At 39.3% G+C, this 19,158-nt stretch overlaps 2 protein-coding genes across 9 annotated transcripts in view; both read right to left on the bottom strand.

Annotated features, from left to right (window-relative positions):
- The window catches only part of LOC116181017 (glucose transporter type 1), a 40,345-nt gene extending 23,357 nt beyond the window's left edge, over positions 1 to 16,988 (bottom strand). For 2 of the 8 annotated variants that reach the window (XM_031501232.1, XM_031501230.1), the window contains exons 1-5: positions 16,811 to 16,988; positions 12,460 to 12,550; positions 5,583 to 5,671; positions 5,004 to 5,147; positions 1,175 to 1,370 (exon numbers count right to left, since the gene is read on the bottom strand). In XM_031501232.1, the coding sequence (XP_031357092.1) occupies positions 1,175 to 1,370; positions 5,004 to 5,103 (296 nt within the window). In that variant the 5' untranslated portion in view covers positions 5,104 to 5,147; positions 5,583 to 5,671; positions 12,460 to 12,550; positions 16,811 to 16,988. Of the gene's footprint in view, positions 1 to 599; positions 749 to 1,174; positions 1,371 to 5,003; positions 5,148 to 5,582; positions 5,672 to 9,329; positions 9,555 to 12,459; positions 12,551 to 16,810 lie in introns of those variants that run through there. The other 6 variants (XM_031501234.1, XM_031501231.1, XM_031501235.1 and 3 more) reach the window with 5 other exon arrangements.
- LOC116181018 lies at positions 13,699 to 15,222 on the bottom strand. The gene is made up of 3 exons (XM_031501239.1): positions 14,635 to 15,222; positions 14,457 to 14,593; positions 13,699 to 14,410 (listed from the first exon to the last, which is right to left on the bottom strand). The coding sequence occupies exons 1-3, from the start codon at positions 14,987 to 14,989 to the stop codon at positions 13,850 to 13,852; spliced, it is 1,053 nt and encodes a 350-aa protein (XP_031357099.1). The 5' UTR covers positions 14,990 to 15,222; the 3' UTR covers positions 13,699 to 13,849.
- Positions 16,989 to 19,158: the final 2,170 nt, after the last annotated feature.

Consider the following 19,158-nt stretch of genomic DNA (forward strand, 5'->3'; position numbering starts at 1 on the left):
GCCATTTTTTTTCTTAAAGTCAAAATAACTTAAAAACCATAAATGGTAGATATCGATATATGGGTATCAAAAGAAGTGAAATTTCACGTAGAATCCAAAAATGCAATAAAAAATAGGGGTTGCCATTTAAAATAACAAAGTTACTATCTACTTCCGGTGTTTCCGGAAGTGCGGCCATTTTAAAAATATTTTACATCGATTCGGCCTTCAGAGTAACTCCTAAGTACAAATTTTTAAAAACCTACCTATTTTACTTTCCCAGAAACTTTTAACCTAAGCTCCCAAAAAAACACCCTGTGTAAAACGCGCCAATAAATATTAATGAAGTGATGTGTCGGTTCGATTTTCATTTGTCAGAGGCTCTAAAGTTAATTTAACACGACGAAATTGAAATATACGCAAACATGGGCAAAGAGAGAGAGCGCAAAATACAGCGGGCCCCTCTCTTTGTTTCGCTCGTTTCTCCATCATGCAGAAGAGTGTCGGTACGATACCTACTATTAAAAGCAAATGTTGTGCTAACAGTAATCGTGCGTAATGAGTAATGAGAATGATTAATAAGCTAAAGCCGTGCAACAGCAAATAAGCGGCGGAAATACCTGGGAGGCAAGGATACCATGGCTGTGTTCCAAACTACAGTGGACACTTTCCCAGGTATCCCGTTACCTTCCTAAGCGCCTTTTCGGTTCTTCCTAATTGCATACACGAGGTACACGACTGCGACGCCTGGACTGTGACCATCTTCCACCTATAGTTTGGAAACACAGCCCGTCAGGAAGCGTGCTTATAAATTAAAACGGTGCACTAAATGATTATCGCTCTCTTCCGTAGAGGAAATCGCTTACACCGAAATGGCCAATTTAAATTAACATGTATGTACCTATGTATTGCGTACGAATCCTCTACGGCAAACGCGCTTTGTTGTAATGTTGTAATTCCCCATCACGTCATAAAAGTGGAGAGTGTCATATTTAAGCACTTCAGCACAAACAACTGATGGCAATATGAAAAACACAAAAAAGACTTCTAATCGATTATTTCAAAATGGCTGCAAGTGGATTAACATTATGTCGTATAATTTTGTTCTCCAAAAGCAAACATAAAAAAGGAAAAGAACCAATCACGTCCTCGAAGAGAAAAACAAACGACTACAAGTTCTACAGATAATAGGTACCTAATAAGCAGTTCTCTAAGAGTGGCTTCATCGTCCTCTTGTATTTCTTTCTTCGTTTCATCACGTGATTTGCGATGCAAACCTTGAAGGCTGTGCGCGAATCGGGTTCGGGCGGTCAGCTTGAGCGTCTCCGTCGCCTCAGGCTCGGCATCGGAGGCAAACTCATGCTCCTCCACCTCGACTACCTCCGCCGATACTGCAATAGCATTAGAGTGTATTTTTAACCGCGCACAATTATTAATCTTTTGAGGCTTTCCGGACCTCTCTAGGCTCGACTGCAGGTCCGGAAAGTAGTCTAAATTATTTCCAGATATTATGAATGAGACTATTCGGTAAGAAGCACCGAGTCTAGAATCTCAGAAAGTGCTCTGAAAAGCTGTGGAGACATTCGGGCGAATATTCCCTGGAAATGACTTTCTAAGTGCTTTCCAGAGTCAGAGTGCACACGGAGAATTGACATCAGCACAATTAAAGTCTTCGAGACTTTTTATGGTTGATATGAGAGTGATAGTAAATCTTAGACCATATAGTACATGGACTGCTATTCGCCCTATGCTTTCAATACAAAATGGATGGTCATGGATAGAGGGCACTGTAGTCGTGGGTATGTTAAAGTCACTAGATATAGAAGGTACCGCAATCATCCGCCATTTTTGGGCAAATTTGCTGCCAACTTAAAAAAATTGACAAATAAAATCTGAATAGCTGAAATTTTTTATAACCTAACTTCATAGTACTGTCATGTTTTATAAAAATATATACGCGTTATGAGAGAGGTTATTACTATAATTGCATCAAAGTATTTAATGCTATACCAAAGGCAATAAAACAATCAAGGAATATTCAATTGTTCAAAAAAAACTTAAAATTATATCTACTTGAAAAAAATTACTACTCCGTGGGCGAGCTTGATGCGAATTAAACCGGACACACTAACATCTTATTCTCCTCAATGTATAACGTTTGTCCTCTTTATGTTTTTAGTTTGTCTTTTTTTCTATATAATTCTACATTCATGACAATGCCAATGTAAAGGAATTTATTCATGGCAATAAACTATTATTATGGTCGGTGTTTCTTGTGAGAACTCAGGTCTAGCCTGGTTAACTAATCGCACGGATTAAAATCAAGTAACGATTAGTGTCTGTGTCTGGTGAAGTTATGTAGGGTTCTAAAGAAAAATAAAAAATAAAATAAATATTTATTATTATTATTATTATTATTATTATTACAGATATCTCCAAACAGGTGGAACAATCCCTAACATTAAAGTTACTAGATTCTGGTAACTTCCGCCATTTTTGGGCAAAAATCATGCGTTCTCTCTCTAACACACGGGCCCAATGGATTGCGGTACTTTCTATATTTAGTGACTTTAGGGTATGTGAATCTTAGGGTAAACTAAAGTCGTGTAAACACCACTAGGATCGCTTAAAGAGCAGCATTATAGTAACCGCGTTATACGGGAAGCTTTAAATACTCTTCAATGTTTGCTATACGTCCACAAATAAGAATAAGTTTGCGATTAATTAATTGACCTTTGTTAATTTATAGGTTGATAGAAGGTCGTATTCTGTGGTTGACAGTCTCAAATCGTGTCTCATCGGACAACTTCGGACAGACTCGTTTACCCTGAAACTCACATACCTAGGCGATGTCCTTGACCATATTTTAGTTACAATTAGCAGTCCATGTACTATTATGGTCCAAGTAGTAAATACATAACTGTCATGTTGCCTTTTGGCATGTTAAATTACATTTCTTTTTATCATTAATACCAACTGTTCACCATTCCTGCAAGACTTCTTTATGTAACCACAAATCTCGTCAGGTTATGGGCGCGAATTTATTTTTGTCGAATCTTCGCTGTGGACGATCATAACGGAAGTGTGTCAAGTGCGCAGGAGAACTTAGTTACTATCGTTATTTGTCATGGAAGTTTCACGAGATTTGATAGATAAATTGGAGGGACAATCCAATTGGGTTGATTGGAAATTCCAAGTCAAAATGCAGTTGAATGTAATGGTTGTATGGACATAGTTGGACTGGGTCAAGCATAGAGTGACCCAGTGACCCAGTTAGTTTACTGACCCAGTGACCCGGTGACCCAGTTGACCCAGCTTGACCCGGTGACCCAGCTTGACCCAGTGACCCAACTTGACCCAGCTTTACTCAGTGACCCGTCTTGACCCGGTGGCCCAGTAATTAAATTATTGATAGGTATCATCCAAAACAATTTCAAGTAACTTTTAATTTAAAAAAAAACTTCCTCAATAATATTCGGCAACAAGCACGTAGCCCAATTTCATTCAAGAGAACTAATACCTAAAAAAATCAAATGCATTTGTTTATAGTTTGTAGTCAAGTAGTCAATGAAAGTATTTAGAGAAAAGATTTATTTGGATTAAGCTAACTAGTAGAAAAAAATTAAATGTGAATGAACACCTGTAAGCAAACTGGTAAGCCCTGAGGCAAAGAAATAACATTATTCTAATACAATTCGGGACATGGAAAGTTTTTTACGGCAGTATTAAAGCAAACATCACAGAAATGGCAGTTGTCAAGCAATCGAGTATTATTTTCAACAAACCAGCATTTAATTTATTTCATAATCTGTACACTTGAACCGAGGGCACTGACTTAACTGTGTTATACGATCAAACTAGGTGACTGGGTCGAATTGGGTCCCCGAGTGAAATTGGGTCACTGGGTCAAACTGGGTCACTGGGTCTAACTGAAAAGAGTATGACGTGACCCAGCGACCCAGTGACTCAGTGTAATTTAGTGACCCAGTTGACCCAGTGACCCTGTCCAACTCTGATAGTGGAAGGTAGCCGCCCAAGGTTACCGGGTCATATAATAAGAAAGCCTTCAAGAAACTTGAATTTATAGCTCGGAATATTATTGCCTTGTGTTTTTCAACTCAGGCAAGACAATTGATAAATACACGGCGATCAAAAATGGGTGACCGTCGAGTCACCTTTGAAATTTTTGTTTACAGAATACAGCGCCACCATGCCCAGAAAAGCCCCGGAAAATATGCGAACTAATTTTGAAATAATTCAGGCGGGCCAATAGAAAGTCTGCAAAACGCCGCGATATATTCCACGCCATAATTATTAATTATTCCGTTTTGACAGTTGACGCTTCACGTTATTTTAGTTTACACTTTGCTTCTTGTATTTGCTTTATTTTACGTTTTCCGTCTCCAGTTTTATACACACTCGTCTTTTTCAAGACGCATATAGCTTGGATCTACGATCTGATAAGGTATGTAATTCCCGTAAAGTGTTTTTAAATTTTGCATCAGAATGTACGGTCTAAATTTCTAGCACCCTCGGACACGCCCTGTCAGGGACTTTCTGGGCGTGGTGGCGCTGTATGCGTACTTATCTCTAACTTCCAAAGGCGACTCGACGGTCACTCATTTTTCATCGCCCGATATGTTCACGACTAGCAAGGAAATGTGGGACAAATCAGCAGTTTTAATATAAGGAACCTGCGGATTCGAATGCAAAACACATTGCTAAACTATGGACAGAAATTCAAGTGGAAGGAGAACGCCAAATTTTGTTAATATCTCCTGGAAATATAATCCTCCTACTGGAGCATGGTGGAGAGGATGGTGGGAACGTTTCTTTAATTTGTAAATTTAATAAGTTATCATAATATGACGTATCCGTTGTCTTTTGTTTTTGTTACATTTCGATGTGCAATAAAACAGCCGAGCATAGCCCTCACCAACCACAACCATCATCATCATCTAAGAGCACTGACACTTTCTATGATTCAGTAGAAACAAAAGAGAGTCATGCTTAGAACAAATTACCTGTATGTTGGGAGCCAGTGGTGGTGGTTGTGGTGGTGAGGGTGTCAACGGAGCCGCTAGCAGTGGGTTGGTCACGTTGAGAACCGGTCGAGTGTCTCATGGACCGTCCGAGTTCATGTCGGATCCTGCCCGCCGCCCCTTAAGCTAAACCATCACCAGAGATTAGTAAATGAGATGCGATTATCAGGTGAAATCATGCAAGAAATTGTAATAATGGTCCGAACAAGTAGGTCGACTAAGTGAGTTGCGCTTGTATAATTCGATCAGCAGGTTGAGCCTTTGGAAAAACTTCGTTATTCTTATAACTCTGATTTTTATTGGGTCACTTCCGCTTTCTGCTCCACGTCCTGGAACTTTTCGTTCATGCAAACAGTTTTGCACACTTTCCATTAGTGTATTTACTTGTCATATGCATAATCCAAAGTTCAATTATAATCTGTTTGCTTTATTCATTAAGATAGCGACTAATGCAGGTCGAGTCACATCATAAACATGTTGAAAGTGAAAATTCGGGCAAACGCAATATTCGGAACTAATTGCAATTTTGTATTGCATTCACCCAAGCGAGTAAATTCATACCTTGAAGCCGGTGAAATCCATATTAACAAAGTGATGTTCCAACCTCCGATCTCCGAACTCTAAGCCGCCAACGTGTAGCGATTTCCTTTCTGTAACAAAAACAAAATAGTACGTAACGACACGATTGACAAATTGAGGCTGTTGCTAAGAGAACCACCAAAAACCACAGAATTTTTTCTGGCGTTCATATTAGACCAATGACACACGGTCTCCACAGCAACTTTTAACGCTCTTTTAGGCGGAGTTGTTAATTTTTTCATGCGACGTTTCGTCTTTGCGGAACCATCGTCAACTTCATTTTTTTTAAATACGGCCCTGATATTGCGGTATAATATTCTTAAAGCTCTTTTTATTCAGAATTCAATCATGCATAGCACCTTACCGTTTAATCGCCTTCTTTTCGGGCTTAATTAAGAACATTCCTATCACGGACCTGTACAAAGATTTTTTTAAATAAATAATTAGGTAGGATAATTAACAGCTTTATATCATCTACATATTTAATAGCAATCCAAACAATTTAATAGAAAAACAAAAGATAAATCACGTTAAATTAACGGAAGATGTAAGTATTAAGATACGAATTTGAATAAACTAACTAAATTTAGACAATATGTTCGAAAAAACTTCCATTATTTTCTAAACAACTGCTCATCGTCGATTCCAACACCGTAGTCAGCATTTGTGGAGTAATACCAACCCCAGTCCTCAATTCTTCTGGGTCTCCAAATGCATGCTAACCACTTTTTATGAAAATCGCACTGAAAGATGCATCCAACGGTTTGCGAACTATCACTAGGGGCATGTTATCAAGAGCACCCTAAACCGGCATACCTTTATTATTTTTGAGTGGGCGGAGTTTAAGGCCAAGGCTGCTCTACCAACCCAACCCACTATACAAGGTGTCCATTTTTCGAGTGCCACTATGGAGATCTCTCTTATCTTAAGAGATAGAAACTTGGTTAAATTAGGGCAAAGTTGCGAATTTCCCTGCTGAATAACCATCTGAAAAGAAATTTAAAATATCATCAATAGTTCTGAAAATATCGCAAAAAAACGAAATTTTCTGATTTTCGTTTTTAATTTTTTCATGATAAACTAGTCGTACTAGACATGTCTAATTAACACATTATTCGAACACTTTTCAATGGAGATTTCGAATGTGACGTCTCGTTTTAAATAACTTTTAAGATGACAGAGAAACACGTGGCAACTTGGCGCCATTTTTATTTTTGAGATTTTAAGATTACGTCTTTTTTTCTCTTTACGACGATATATCACACATGGTGGTTCAGTATCACATTTTTCCTAAAATACAATTTTTAATTTTTTGGGAAGAGTGCTTTGGAAAAACAAAACGTTCTTTTATTGTGAACAAAAGTTTGACAGTTTGATGCATATGTCCGGTTGCAGCGTTGGCATCAGGGAACTAGATGTGTTGAGAAAATTCGATTTTCATATGAACAGAATTGAACCTTCGTTTTGCAAGAATTTTATAATTAAAATTAGAACAAAATACATAAGAATAAATAATATTTTAGCAATAAAACTAGCACTAACGTAAATGCCACTGCTTGAAATAAGTCAACATTTTGTTCGCAACAAAAGAATGTTTTGTTTTTGCATAGCACTCTTCGCAGAAAATGAAAATTGTATTTTTAGAAAAAATGTGATACTGAACCACCATGTGTGATATATCGTTGTAAAGAGAAAAAAAGACCTAATCTTAAAATGTCAAAATCCAAAATGGCGCCCATAAAAAAAACTAAAGTTGCCACGTGTTTCTCCGTCATCTTGAAAGTTATTAAAAACGGGATGCCATATTCGAAATCTCCATTAAAAAGTGTCTGAATAATGTGTGAATTAGAAATGTCTACTACAATTAGTTTATCATAAAAAAATTAAAAACAAAAATCAGAAATTTTCGTTTTTTTGCGATATCTTCAAAACTATTGAAGATATTATAAATTTATTTTTAGATTATTATTCAGCACGAAAATTCGCAACTTTGCCTTAATTTAACCAAGTTTCTATCTCTTAAGATAAGCAAGATCTCCATAGTGGCACTCGAAAAATGGACACCGTGTATACTTACAAATATCCATGCCCGAACTTGGATTCGAACCAGGGACCCTTAGTACCGCAGTCCAGTCTCAAATGAACTGCGCCACATTGTAAATTGTAAATAAATAAAACCACGTAATTACATTTACGTTACACTGGTGTCAGGTGTGGGGTCGGTCAAGCTAACAACAAGAAGTAAGAGGTATGATTCAAGATGAGATACAGTAGGTATCCAAAACGAGATACAGAGTGTCCAAACTCACATACAGAGTGTCCAAGATAAAATTCGTACGGTAGAAAATGAAATGAAAACTGAAACTACAAAAAGTCATTTACCTTTTAATAGAAGGTTCTTCATTCAGATAACGGAACGAATTTCTGGGAAGCAGAGGCTGAACTAAAAAGTTAATGGGGACGGTTTGGATGTAAGACCGAAGCTCTGAGTGTAAAGGAAATGATTGCGCCAGTTTCGCCTTCGATTGAAGGTGTTTGGGGGACTTTACATTAATAAAAGAGATGATCGGACGACCACAAACACGGAACCATATAAGAATACTGGAAAATGCGCTAAAAACCTTTTCCGCAAACCTTCTGGGAACTACTGCTAGAATTAGAATGGAAATCCCTCATCCTCATCCCAAATTACCATACAGTTTTTTTTTAAATTGCAGCTGATAATTAAAAGTAACAAAATATACAATCCAAACGAGGTGCGTCGCCTATCATTGTATTTCAGCACTTTCATGCTACGACAAAAAAAGATAAATTCATTGTAAAACACTTCAATTAAAACAGAATTTTTTAATTTTTTAACAACCTAACATCAACCCCAATTAGAGAAACGTGTTAATAATTTATTAATAGTGCAAGAAACTAAATACAGCACATATACTTATAAATTTCCAACGGGCCATTATGATCTACAGGCCAGGTGGCAATCGCCACCCGCCCCCCGTGCCAGTCCGCCCCTGGAGACCCCCTAAACATTTCAAAAAATTTCTTTAGAACAGTAGAAATTTGAAAATAATTCTTGGGACATTTTGAAAATATTCCCCCGAAATTGAAAGCAAAAATCGAAAGGATGAAATGGAATCGTAATTTTCGAGCACAAAAAAAACAGCACTAATGTAGCATTAATAATCACATGTGGTTTTATCTAATTAATTAAAAATGCATAGGCGGCGTTTGTCTCGCATTTAACAGCACTAAAATAGCACTAACACTCTAGTGTGTGTTCATTATTTCGATCAGTAAAATTTGAGTGTGAAGTTAGCCTCGCCCCGGTTTTTTTAATTTTACTCAGCAGCACTAACGATAAGCTTGAAGCACTAAAGAGCACTAACTGTCACATTTTTGTCAAATTATGTGGGCGGGGCCAATTTCACATGGTTATGATAATGAATGATGTATGTATAATTAGACCTTGACCTACGCTGATATGCGTGTGGAATAAACAAATCTACATTATTATTAAACAAGCCCCCACCTTCTTGCATTCCTTCTTGGACACCCCTTGCGGTTTTGATCCCATGCCTGGGCCTCAACAACAAAGTGCACCCGAATAAACAACAAAATAAAGCTAAAAGAGTAGAATTTCAATGAATCGCGTGATAATTCGCCGCAAGGCTTCTGGTAATAGCCCACAATTGTACCCTAAACGTTCTTAAAATGGTAAAGCCTCACCTGCAGTTATCCAGAAGCTACGATTTCACTGCGCCCATTTTTCGCGTGCGCCACAACCGATTAATGTTAACTAAATTGTTTAAACTTTTATTTGATAAACTATACAACACCGATAACGTCACACATGGTAACATAAGGACAAGCGCAGTAGTAAATTAATCGTACTTGTGTAAGGTCGTGTTTTCTGTTGTATTTGCAATGGTAAATGACATGGCGCGCGGTGCGGAGAAAGCAAGTGAGGTCTTGCTTTTTTTTCTAAAAGGAGAAGTTGTTACACCGGTCTTTTGCGTATCTAATTAAGAAACGTTCTTCGTGGCTTGAGGATCATTTTTCTTTGCAGTTTCCCATTCAATTAAATCAGCACCAATTTTACTGAATACTCTCAATGTATAGAGGGTGACATGACGAACTAGATTCTTTAGCATTTCTTCTTATTCTGATCCTGAGGCTTCTTCGCCCGCTTCTTTACCTTAATCCTTGCTTTTGAACTTCTTTCTTCGGGTGCGCTACCTTTTCAATTTTTTTGTACATTTTGTAAATGACCTAGACTTAAGACTAGCTCTTGAGATAAATGTACTGTGTCCAAGATAAGGATGGGGATCTCCCCAGCCATAGAAAATACGACGATGGTCAAATTAGGGAAAAGTTGCGCAATTATGAAGAAAATCATTCCGAAGATACCCATGCCGGAAAAACCGAAATTTGCCCATTTCGTTTTAATTTTTTTCCTGATGTTATTTCAACAGTTCAGTTACAGAAAAAAGACACTTTGTCATTGCCACTTTTCCAGCTCTAAAAGACGTTTCGTTTCGGAGAAATCATCATCAACTTTATTTTTTAAATGGCTCCTAAAAAAAGTACATACTGTATTGAGTAGCTTTTTCTTTACGAATGCAACTATTTACGGTGCACAAAAGAAAACAATAGTTGGAAACTGTTGCTTTCAACAGGATGGTGCACCCGCGCACCAGAGTTGGACTGGGTCAAGCATAGAGTGACCCAGTGACCCAGCTTGACCCGGTGACCCAGCTTGACCCGGTGACCCAGCTTGTCCCAGTGACCCAGTTTGAACCAGCTTGACCCGGTGACCCAGTTTGATCCGGTGACCCAGTGACCCAGCTTCACCCGGTGACCCAGTGACCCATCTTTACTCAGTGACCCGTCCTGACCCGGTGGCCCAGTAATTAAATTATTATTAGGAATTATCCAAAACAATTTCAAGTAACTTTTAATTTAAAAAAAAACTTCCTCAATGATATTCGGCAACAAGCACGTAGCCCAATTTCATTCAAGAGAACTAATACCTAAAAAAATCAAATGCACTTGTTTATAGTTTGTAGTCAAGTAGTCAATGAAAGTATTTAGAGAAAAGATTTATTTGGATTAAGTTAACTAGTAAAAAAAAAATTAAATGTGAATGAACACCTGTGTAATCAAACTGGTAAGCCCTGAGGCAAAGAAATAACATTATTCTAATACAATTCGGGACATGGAAAGTTTTTTACGGCAGTATTAAAGCAAACATCACGGAAATGGCAGTTGTCAAGCAATCGAGTATTATTTTCAACAAACTAGCATTTCATTTATTTCATAATCTGTACACTTGAACCGAGGGCACTGGCTTAATTGCGTTATTCGATCAAACTAGGTGACTGGGTCGAATTGGGTCCCCGGGTGAAATTGGTTCGCTGGGTCAAACTGGGTCACTGGGTCTAACTGAAAAGAGTATGACGTGACCCAGCGACCCAGTTTAATTTAGTGACCCAGGTGACCCAGTTGACCCTGTGACCCAGTCCAACTCTGCCGCGCACAACGTACGCTACCAAAGAGTCGAAGAAACCGCAAAACCTGCCGAAGTCACTCTGACACAATCAACCGAAAAACCGGACTAGTGAACGATGAGTCATCATTTTCAAAACAATTTTCAAAGGGTGTGTTTTATAGGCATGCTAAAAACTGGTTTATGGGAACAATAGAGTAGGTACTCGCGACGAACAGTACCTACTGCGATACAGTGCAGTTACCCAGTTCCTTCATTTCTTCATCAATAGTCTTCGCGCTCACTTTGTGCTTTACGGTTGCTTTGCATGTGTAAGTGTGAAGAGATAAAATTGACGGGGCGAGCCGGACCCGAGTGGCCCAGTTTGAGTACCTACTGCAGTTGTTCGTCACTTAATTCGGAAGCCTCAAAGCATAAGCGCTTCACATATCTGAATATGGAAGCAACCGGAGACTTCCGAAGGTTAATTAGCTCTATACGTATAGAAATCGCCCTCGTCTCGCTAAAGATGTGTTTAATGATACCATTAAGATCTCGCAGCGGTCAATTTTGGCGGCTTCACGGCTAATGTCACGACTAACGAATTGATCTTTACTTCAATGACATCGAACATTCCAATTTCAGCAGCAAGTGCAACAGTGATAGGTCCCATGTGTAAGAAAAAGAGGGAAAAATTTATCACCATCCGCCATTTTGCCTTTCCCTCCTTCCGTCATTTTAAATTTCCCGCCGTTGGTGGCCATTTTGCCTTCAATTAAAGTGTTATATTACATATGTGTAATTATTTTTCTTTATTATAACGCGAATTAAATTAATTAGATCAATCAAACCGCGAATTAAATTAATCGACACGTGGATTTATCTAATTAGATAGTAATCAATTTAATTGATGACGTCATTAATTATCTAAAATATCAATAAAGCTCAAAATCGTGCCAATTTTTAATTAATTAATCAAATCAAAGTCCAAATTCCGAGAAATTACTTTAATTTCCCAGAAATATCCAAATTACACGCTCGCCCACCTTGGTAACCCAGGGAATCAATTTCATTGTCATTGATTGGCCTCGGGAATTACACAGCGAATTAAAAAAAAGAGGAGGGGCGACGTGTCCTAGTTCTACTCACAAAAATCCCTTTATGGTGTAATAAATGACACAGTTCCTTAATACCCTTTTAGGGTTGCTTCGGGTTCTTCGATTGTACTAGCTTTTTCTGCTTCGTAAGCTTTTTTCCGAAGCGATAGTATAATGTAAACTTTTCGCTACTAATAAAGTTACGAAATTCCGCTAAATAAAAAGGGCAAAAGAACTAAAGTTTTTCAGCAATCAATAACTTCAAGGTACTTACTTAAATGTTCAAACAGATAACCCAGCAATCCTTTCTTCTTCCATCAAGCGTTGGTTGTTCAGTTTGGGCGTCACATTCTTCGATTTCAATACTGTAACAAACAATAAAAGATTATTTTTGTGTAAATAGGTAGGTATTGAAATAAAGTAGGCGTGTACAGATTTTTATCATTTACTTCAGTGTATAGGGATGAAGGGAACGGTACCTCTCTCCCCTCCACAAGGCTCTTTGGGCCACGCACTTCAATTCAACTGTTGAAACAGTATGAAGAGAGGTCAGGGTGACAGAGTCACATCTCAATAATCACCTATACGACACATGATACGAAGACGCAATTGTGGTCCAAATTTGACTACCTAACTTTTGACCTGAGCTCCCAGCTCAATGCACCCCTCTCTTCTATTTTTGAAAACCGTCAGCGCACGCCCACTCATGTAAATCATAGAACAAAACTCCTACACTGCTCCTGGAGCGGGGAAAATTATTCGGTGAGGTTGTCTAGGAACACAGCGTCATATGATTACAATGTGAATAGACGCCCACGGGCTCTGCTCTCCGCGGCCGAAAAATTCTTTAAGGGCACATTTTGCCTTTTTAATTAACGCCTTTTTTTCAGGCAACAACGGAATCTCGCAAATAAAAATCCATTAATGTAAGTTTGCATATTAATTTTGGATTAAGTAATTTTGATATTCCCGAAGAAATCGACCTATGAGAATTATTTGCATCAACAGATTTTTTATTGTACTTCTTGACAGGAATTAAATCCAAACAAAGGATTTTGGGCATTTTGTTTCGTCCATTTGAGTTTAATTTCAGTGATCTATTCCTTTGGTTGGATTCAAATTTTGTGTAGCATTGGGAAGGGGTTGTATATTTTTAAACAGCAGAACCAGCACCAGTAACTCAAGAGGGTAAACTTCCGCAATAAGGCAAGGGGTATAAAAAACATTTTTATTACTGAGCTAGCCGTGGGCAAATTAAAGTCTCTCCAAATGATAGTTTTTATGGAGGCATACATATTGACAAGTCCTCAGATACTTTCAGAGGTTTGTTTAATAACTAAGCACTGCTTTTGTTTATGTTACTTTAAAGCCGGAGTACACCCATTAAACAAGTAATGGATTAATCACTTTTCATGCAACTTAATCCCAATCCCAATGCGTTCTACAGTTAGCACAACTCACGGCTCTTTCACTCCAAGCACATGCTCACAACAGGCAAATTAGACAACGAAAATTACGATTCTCTAGTCATTTAATAATAAATAAAAAAAAGTTAAAAAATCTCTACACGTTTCCGATTACAAAATTTATTAGTACCAACACTGCATTGACATATCACAGTCGTTACCTGTCAGCAATTCGTCGTTACCGTAGCAAATAACGCGTTACGTTTCGACATCACTCAACAACGTCGTTACACTGGAAGTGGACGAAACAATCGGCACCTTCTGCAATTCCAACAGTTGCTCTCTCACGATCTCTTGCAAGGCGTCAATCTCCGATAAAATCTCGTTGATTTGTCGGTCCCGCATGCCCAACAGCGTGACGAATTTCTCCCTTTCAATGTCGACGGTCGTTAACCGATGCCTAAGGCCGATGTTCTCGTGCTCCAACTCCACCCTCTGCCTGAGCAGGTCCTCGATGCGCACCTTGAGTTCGTTAGGATCGACCTGCTTGTACTGTTTGAGCTTCGTTTCAAGCTCGTCGCGTTGCCGGGCTATGGCCGCGTTTTCGTGTTGTAGGACGGCGTTCTGCTTCCGAAAGCTGGCCACTCTTTCGCATTCGAGACGCAGTAAATTTTCCACGTGCTCCTTCTCTTTCCTTAGGATGTTGTAGGATTTTTCTATTTGTTCGCAGCTAAGTTGAAGTTTCGCCGTGTTCACCTCCAGATGTCGCCGGTCAATTGTTTGGCATCCTCGTTCCGACTTTTCCGGCAGCAACTTTTCCTGTTAATCACATTTTGTAAAAGTCTTTAAGGTGGGGGTGTATTACCGGAATTTCTTTGTCGTAATTGTTTATTTCATTTTGCGATTGTTTCAGCGGTAGATTTGGTGTCGAGGTGACTTCGGCCGGTACACGATTTAGCGCATGTTGCATGCTTAATATCAGGTCGTAAACGTGTGGATCGCCTAAAATTACGTTAGTTTCAGCGAGACAAGCGATTACCTACCGAACGAAGCGCACTGTAGCTTGGAGCTGAGCTCTTTTGAAAGAAAGTGAACGGTTCGCAAGGGATCGCAACCATCGAACGTCGTAACACTGTCTACACTTCTAGATGACGTTAACAGATTGGCCCAGGGCTGGCGGTTTTTACTTACTTCGCTAGTAACAGAGCTCTTACTCGTTTCTTTAGGAACGCTTCGGCCTTTAGATTTCTTATATCCTTTCAATTGTGTCGCCGAGCATTCCCGTGTATTGCTCCTCGATGGTGCTTTACTTCGTGGTAAAAGTCTCGTTTGGTACGCATCGCAATTAACCGTATCTAAATTTGTGTTACTCGAACAACTGCGAATACGTTGGGTCATTGCCAAATTTTAAAAGTGACAGTTCTTTCAATTTTGAATTTTCAACAATATTGAGGTTATGTCTTGTCCTCTTTCAAATCTCCCTTAAAATCGTTATGCCGCCTCGGCATCTAATTTTAACACACACTTTTAACAACAGCATGAATTAATGCCGATTTTCCTGCAGATAATTGATTTTCCGAGTAGCAAAACCACAACATGCCATATGAAAATCAACGCGCCAACGCGGGATTTAAAAGATGTTTTCTGTTTTGGTTGCGTTCGTTCATTTCAATTTTGTATCGGCGCTGTTGCCGTTTTGTTTTTATTCCCCATTGAATACATTTGATTACGTAGATGCGATCACTGCATCAGGCACTCAGGCCAAAGCTATGGATCTGGCCTATGTCCCATAGTCCCAATATTGACAGATAAAATCAAATAAACACGAGATGATTTCTCCGCTTGAAACATTTTAGACACTCCTTAACAATATAAAAGATATGCGTGGAGCGTACCCACAATATTATACATTATGGTCAATCTTTTTGTTATAGTTGAACCTTAGTTCATATCTATGATGATGATGATAGCCTCCCATTTACTTTCAACAAGGAGCATCTGTGCCAACATACATAACAAAGGCAGGGATATATTTTGCACCGTAAGTAGAACACCGCACATGCGCAATAGCATCCGAATGTAAACAGGGGTCATCTAATATTAAATTACGAAGCACATTGTAACTTACCGATGGAATTAAATTGCACTTTCTGTACTACTACGTTCGCCACATCATTTTAATTACCATTTGTTTGAAATCGCGATCATTTTTGGTGTAATGTTTCCTAAAGTTTTGTTTGTTTCGATTACGCGGTCTTGGTCCAAATTAAGATTTACATTTTTGATGTGAAAATTATCGAATTGTTTGAAAACTAACATTTTCGCATTAAAGAGACGGTCACAGGGGTCCGAACGAGGGGCGAGTTATCTACCTCGGGGGTGAAATTCTGCTAATAGAAACTCTTCAGTTTAGAATCTATCTGTGATATATGAGTTGAGATTCACTGATTTCCACATATTTTTGTTGATTATACGTATAGTGGACCTCATCTCGGTACATAGGTGTTGTTTAATGATCATTTTATGCGAAATGGATTGGCAAATTTAGACAAATAATCAATGTTGATAAATAAAAAGATCTACCTGCACCAAACTATCAATAAAAAATTAACCATAGCAATAGTTAAGTAAACAATAAATAAACAAATCAAACATTTCTTTGTCAAAAAGAGGTTGAAAGATGCAAGCATTTATGCAAAAATATCAGTTTAAACATCAAAAAAATATTATATGCAGTACTGAGTACATTATATATGTTTACTTTCCCAAATTGTATACTCGCTTGCTTCAGTGCATAAATAATGTAGATATTAGAGAGTAGTGAGTGTGAAGCTGTATTCTTGTGCTTAGTGCCGGAGAATGTCTAAAATTACGCACGACTATCAAAGAACTCCATATGTTGATTATAGACCAAAAATATCTTGACGTTAGAAGATATAGAGTGAGAGATATATGGCTCATTGAGCTCTACCGATGGTTCCATGAACCGAAGATATCACTTCAAACGGAAATGATGTGCATGCACCAAATGAAGCGATCAAGCAGTGTCGTATTCCATTTGGGCGGAAAATTTGGAATCTCCAAAGGCTCGACTCGGGTGCAGAGCGGAAGAGTTTTTTTGCGTGCAGAAAAACCCAAAACGTCTTGAGCGGAGTATTGAACAAATCGTTAACCGCCCCATAGCGTATAATTATTTATCACAACGTCAAAGGGTTTTACCTGAATTACTCAATTTGCAAAGTCTCTTTGTCCTTCCACTCACATTCCCAACATCACGCACCGATAAACCACTCAAACACACCAAAATTTTAAACGTCACTTGAATGTGTGGTGACGCCCCAAGTGAACCACACGGGGCACAGGACAGGTACCGCGGGCTGTGGCTCGGCACTGCGCGCTCCTACAATCAATAGCCGGCCGGGGCACACTGAGGGCTTCTACCAGGCGAGTCGCGCCCTTTCATTTTTGTTACAGTTCTTTCTAGATGACGCCACTCTCCCGCCGATAGTTTAGATCACCCTCAAACGTTCGTAGCGGAAAGCCCAAGTATTGATTTCTAAATGCACACGCAACAGGTAGCACTTTGTCTACTGCGAAGGTGTTTTCCTATTGAAAAACGATGTTGGGGACATCGTCATTGATATGACGAAGGTTTGCGCAAGTAGAATTATTATCAGATTGTAATAAACTAATGCAGCTCTAAAATCACTTATTTGGTCCTAGTCACGTAATAGTTCATTATGTTCCGTTTTTAATTCTCTGTTTACCAGAGTAGAACTCTAGAACTGTTCAGAAATGAAAAAGAATGGCTCTATTTTACGAACAGACATCCCGTGCGGTGAAGGCACCCATCAGGCGCGTCCCCGGGTGGTCAATAGGGGGACGCCCCTGGTAGCGACGCGGGTCCTCGCCGCGGACCAAAGGTACCGAGAATGGTGCCCGTCCGGAAGGGACTGACGAATAAGCTTTGCCCCAAGTGAGGCCGCATTTTGGTCGAATGCGAGGACCTTTGGACTGGTTGGAGGAACCTAGTAGGATTCTCCTCGCACTTGGTGTCGGGCGGCAAAACTTTCAAGCGCACGCGGGGGGTCGAAAATCGAGTGCTCCGGGTATGCCAAGTAAGGGAGAGGGCTCCGTTGCGGTGGAGGGGTCAATACCTGATTTTCGACCTCGCGACGGGGCATCGGGATTACTACCAGCGCGGCGCTATCAGAGGTCGAGGAGCTTTTGGCTTGTGTGACGCTTCTTGGCGTCGGAACCGTCGGCATCATTAAGCGAAGAGAAAACCTAGTACATCAGTGATGGACGAAAGAACCTTCTTACAGAGCAATTTGCAGCACTGTAAGGGGCGATTTCTTTAATAAGCCATCAACTTGCTGTAAAACAGAAAGACGCCTCACAAAAACCTTGGGTTGACAGAAGGACGAGTAAGAGGTGGCAACAAGCAACCGGGCTCGGACAGTAAAACTGAATAGAAGGATTATCACCTGCACAACAATGGGCTTGTAGAAGAGCTACGTACTGGTTGCGAAAGAAAGTGCGCCCTAGGTGTGCCTAGTGCTGCCTGATGGTCGGACTCCCCTGTGAATGGCAACCGATTACCAAGGAGATGGCGCACTTGTACATATCATCATTAAATTTATCAATGATATTACATTTAAACTAATTAATCAAAAACCGGGGCATTGAACTACAATTGCTCTACAGATTTTGCAAGTCTCCGTCCCTATTGAAGTGCAATTTAAGGAAAACTAAGTCCAAGGCGGCTATTAATCGCATAAATTCAAAAGCAATTTCAAATGAAGTTAGGTACGTGGCGACATCTCAACGAAACTACTAAAACTATACACTGAGAGAAAGTGTAGCGATTAACAAGAAGATGGCGCACTTGCAGCCTTTATATTTCCACTAATTTTTCAAAAATCTGGTAATTGAAGTACAAATGCAGTACAGATCTCATCTTGTCCGTACATTTTTAACTGCCATTTTACTAGCTATACTCTGCGCTTTCCCCGTGTCCTTTTAAGAATTATGTTAGATGTTAGTGTACCTCTCCGTGCTTTCTCTTGGGCCATTTCTGGACTTCGGGAATCTTGTCTACCTGTACAGGACTTCCTACGCCCCCATTCCTCTTGACAGCTGCCTACTTTTGCCTAGGAATTCTGCACCGCCAAGCGCCGTTTAGTTCTCGTCAGGTTCTCACTCAGATAACAACTTAGAGGAATCTATAAAAGCTGCCTTTTCCAGTTCCACCTTCAGGCAAAGAGTAGTATTCTTGCCTTTAGGCATAGAGTAAATTCATGCTTTAGGTGTGTAGTTTCCAAAAATTGTAGGGGTTTCCAACCACCTCCTTCAACTGCTAAATGGTCTGGTTGTTCTCGCACGAGATGATTCGGAGTTTGGTCATTGCTGAGGTTGGGTTAGAGTATACTAGTTAGGTTAGCTCAAAAATCTTGTATCAGGAGAATATAATGTGCGAGGAGATTAAGGTTAGGAAACATTTTTAGTGAGGTTAGGTTAGGGTGATAGTTAGGTTAGCTCAAAAATCTTGTATCAGGAGAATATAA

This window comes from Photinus pyralis, unplaced genomic scaffold (assembly GCF_008802855.1).
Source record: "Photinus pyralis isolate 1611_PpyrPB1 unplaced genomic scaffold, Ppyr1.3 Ppyr1.4_LG9, whole genome shotgun sequence".
Taxonomy (NCBI): Eukaryota; Metazoa; Arthropoda; class Insecta; order Coleoptera; family Lampyridae; genus Photinus; species Photinus pyralis.

What these genes read in the sequence shown, in the direction of transcription:
- LOC116181018 (XM_031501239.1), bottom strand. Translation starts at nt 14,989, where the DNA reads ATGACCCAACGTATTCGCAGTTGTTCGAGTAACACAAATTTAGATACG. An exon ending in GCTACAGTGCGCTTCGTTCG is followed by an intron (nt 14,594 to 14,634) that starts GTAGGTAATCGC and finishes ACGTAATTTTAG; the next exon opens with GCGATCCACACGTTTACGAC. An exon ending in ATTACGACAAAGAAATTCCG is followed by an intron (nt 14,411 to 14,456) that starts GTAATACACCCC and finishes TGTGATTAACAG; the next exon opens with GAAAAGTTGCTGCCGGAAAA.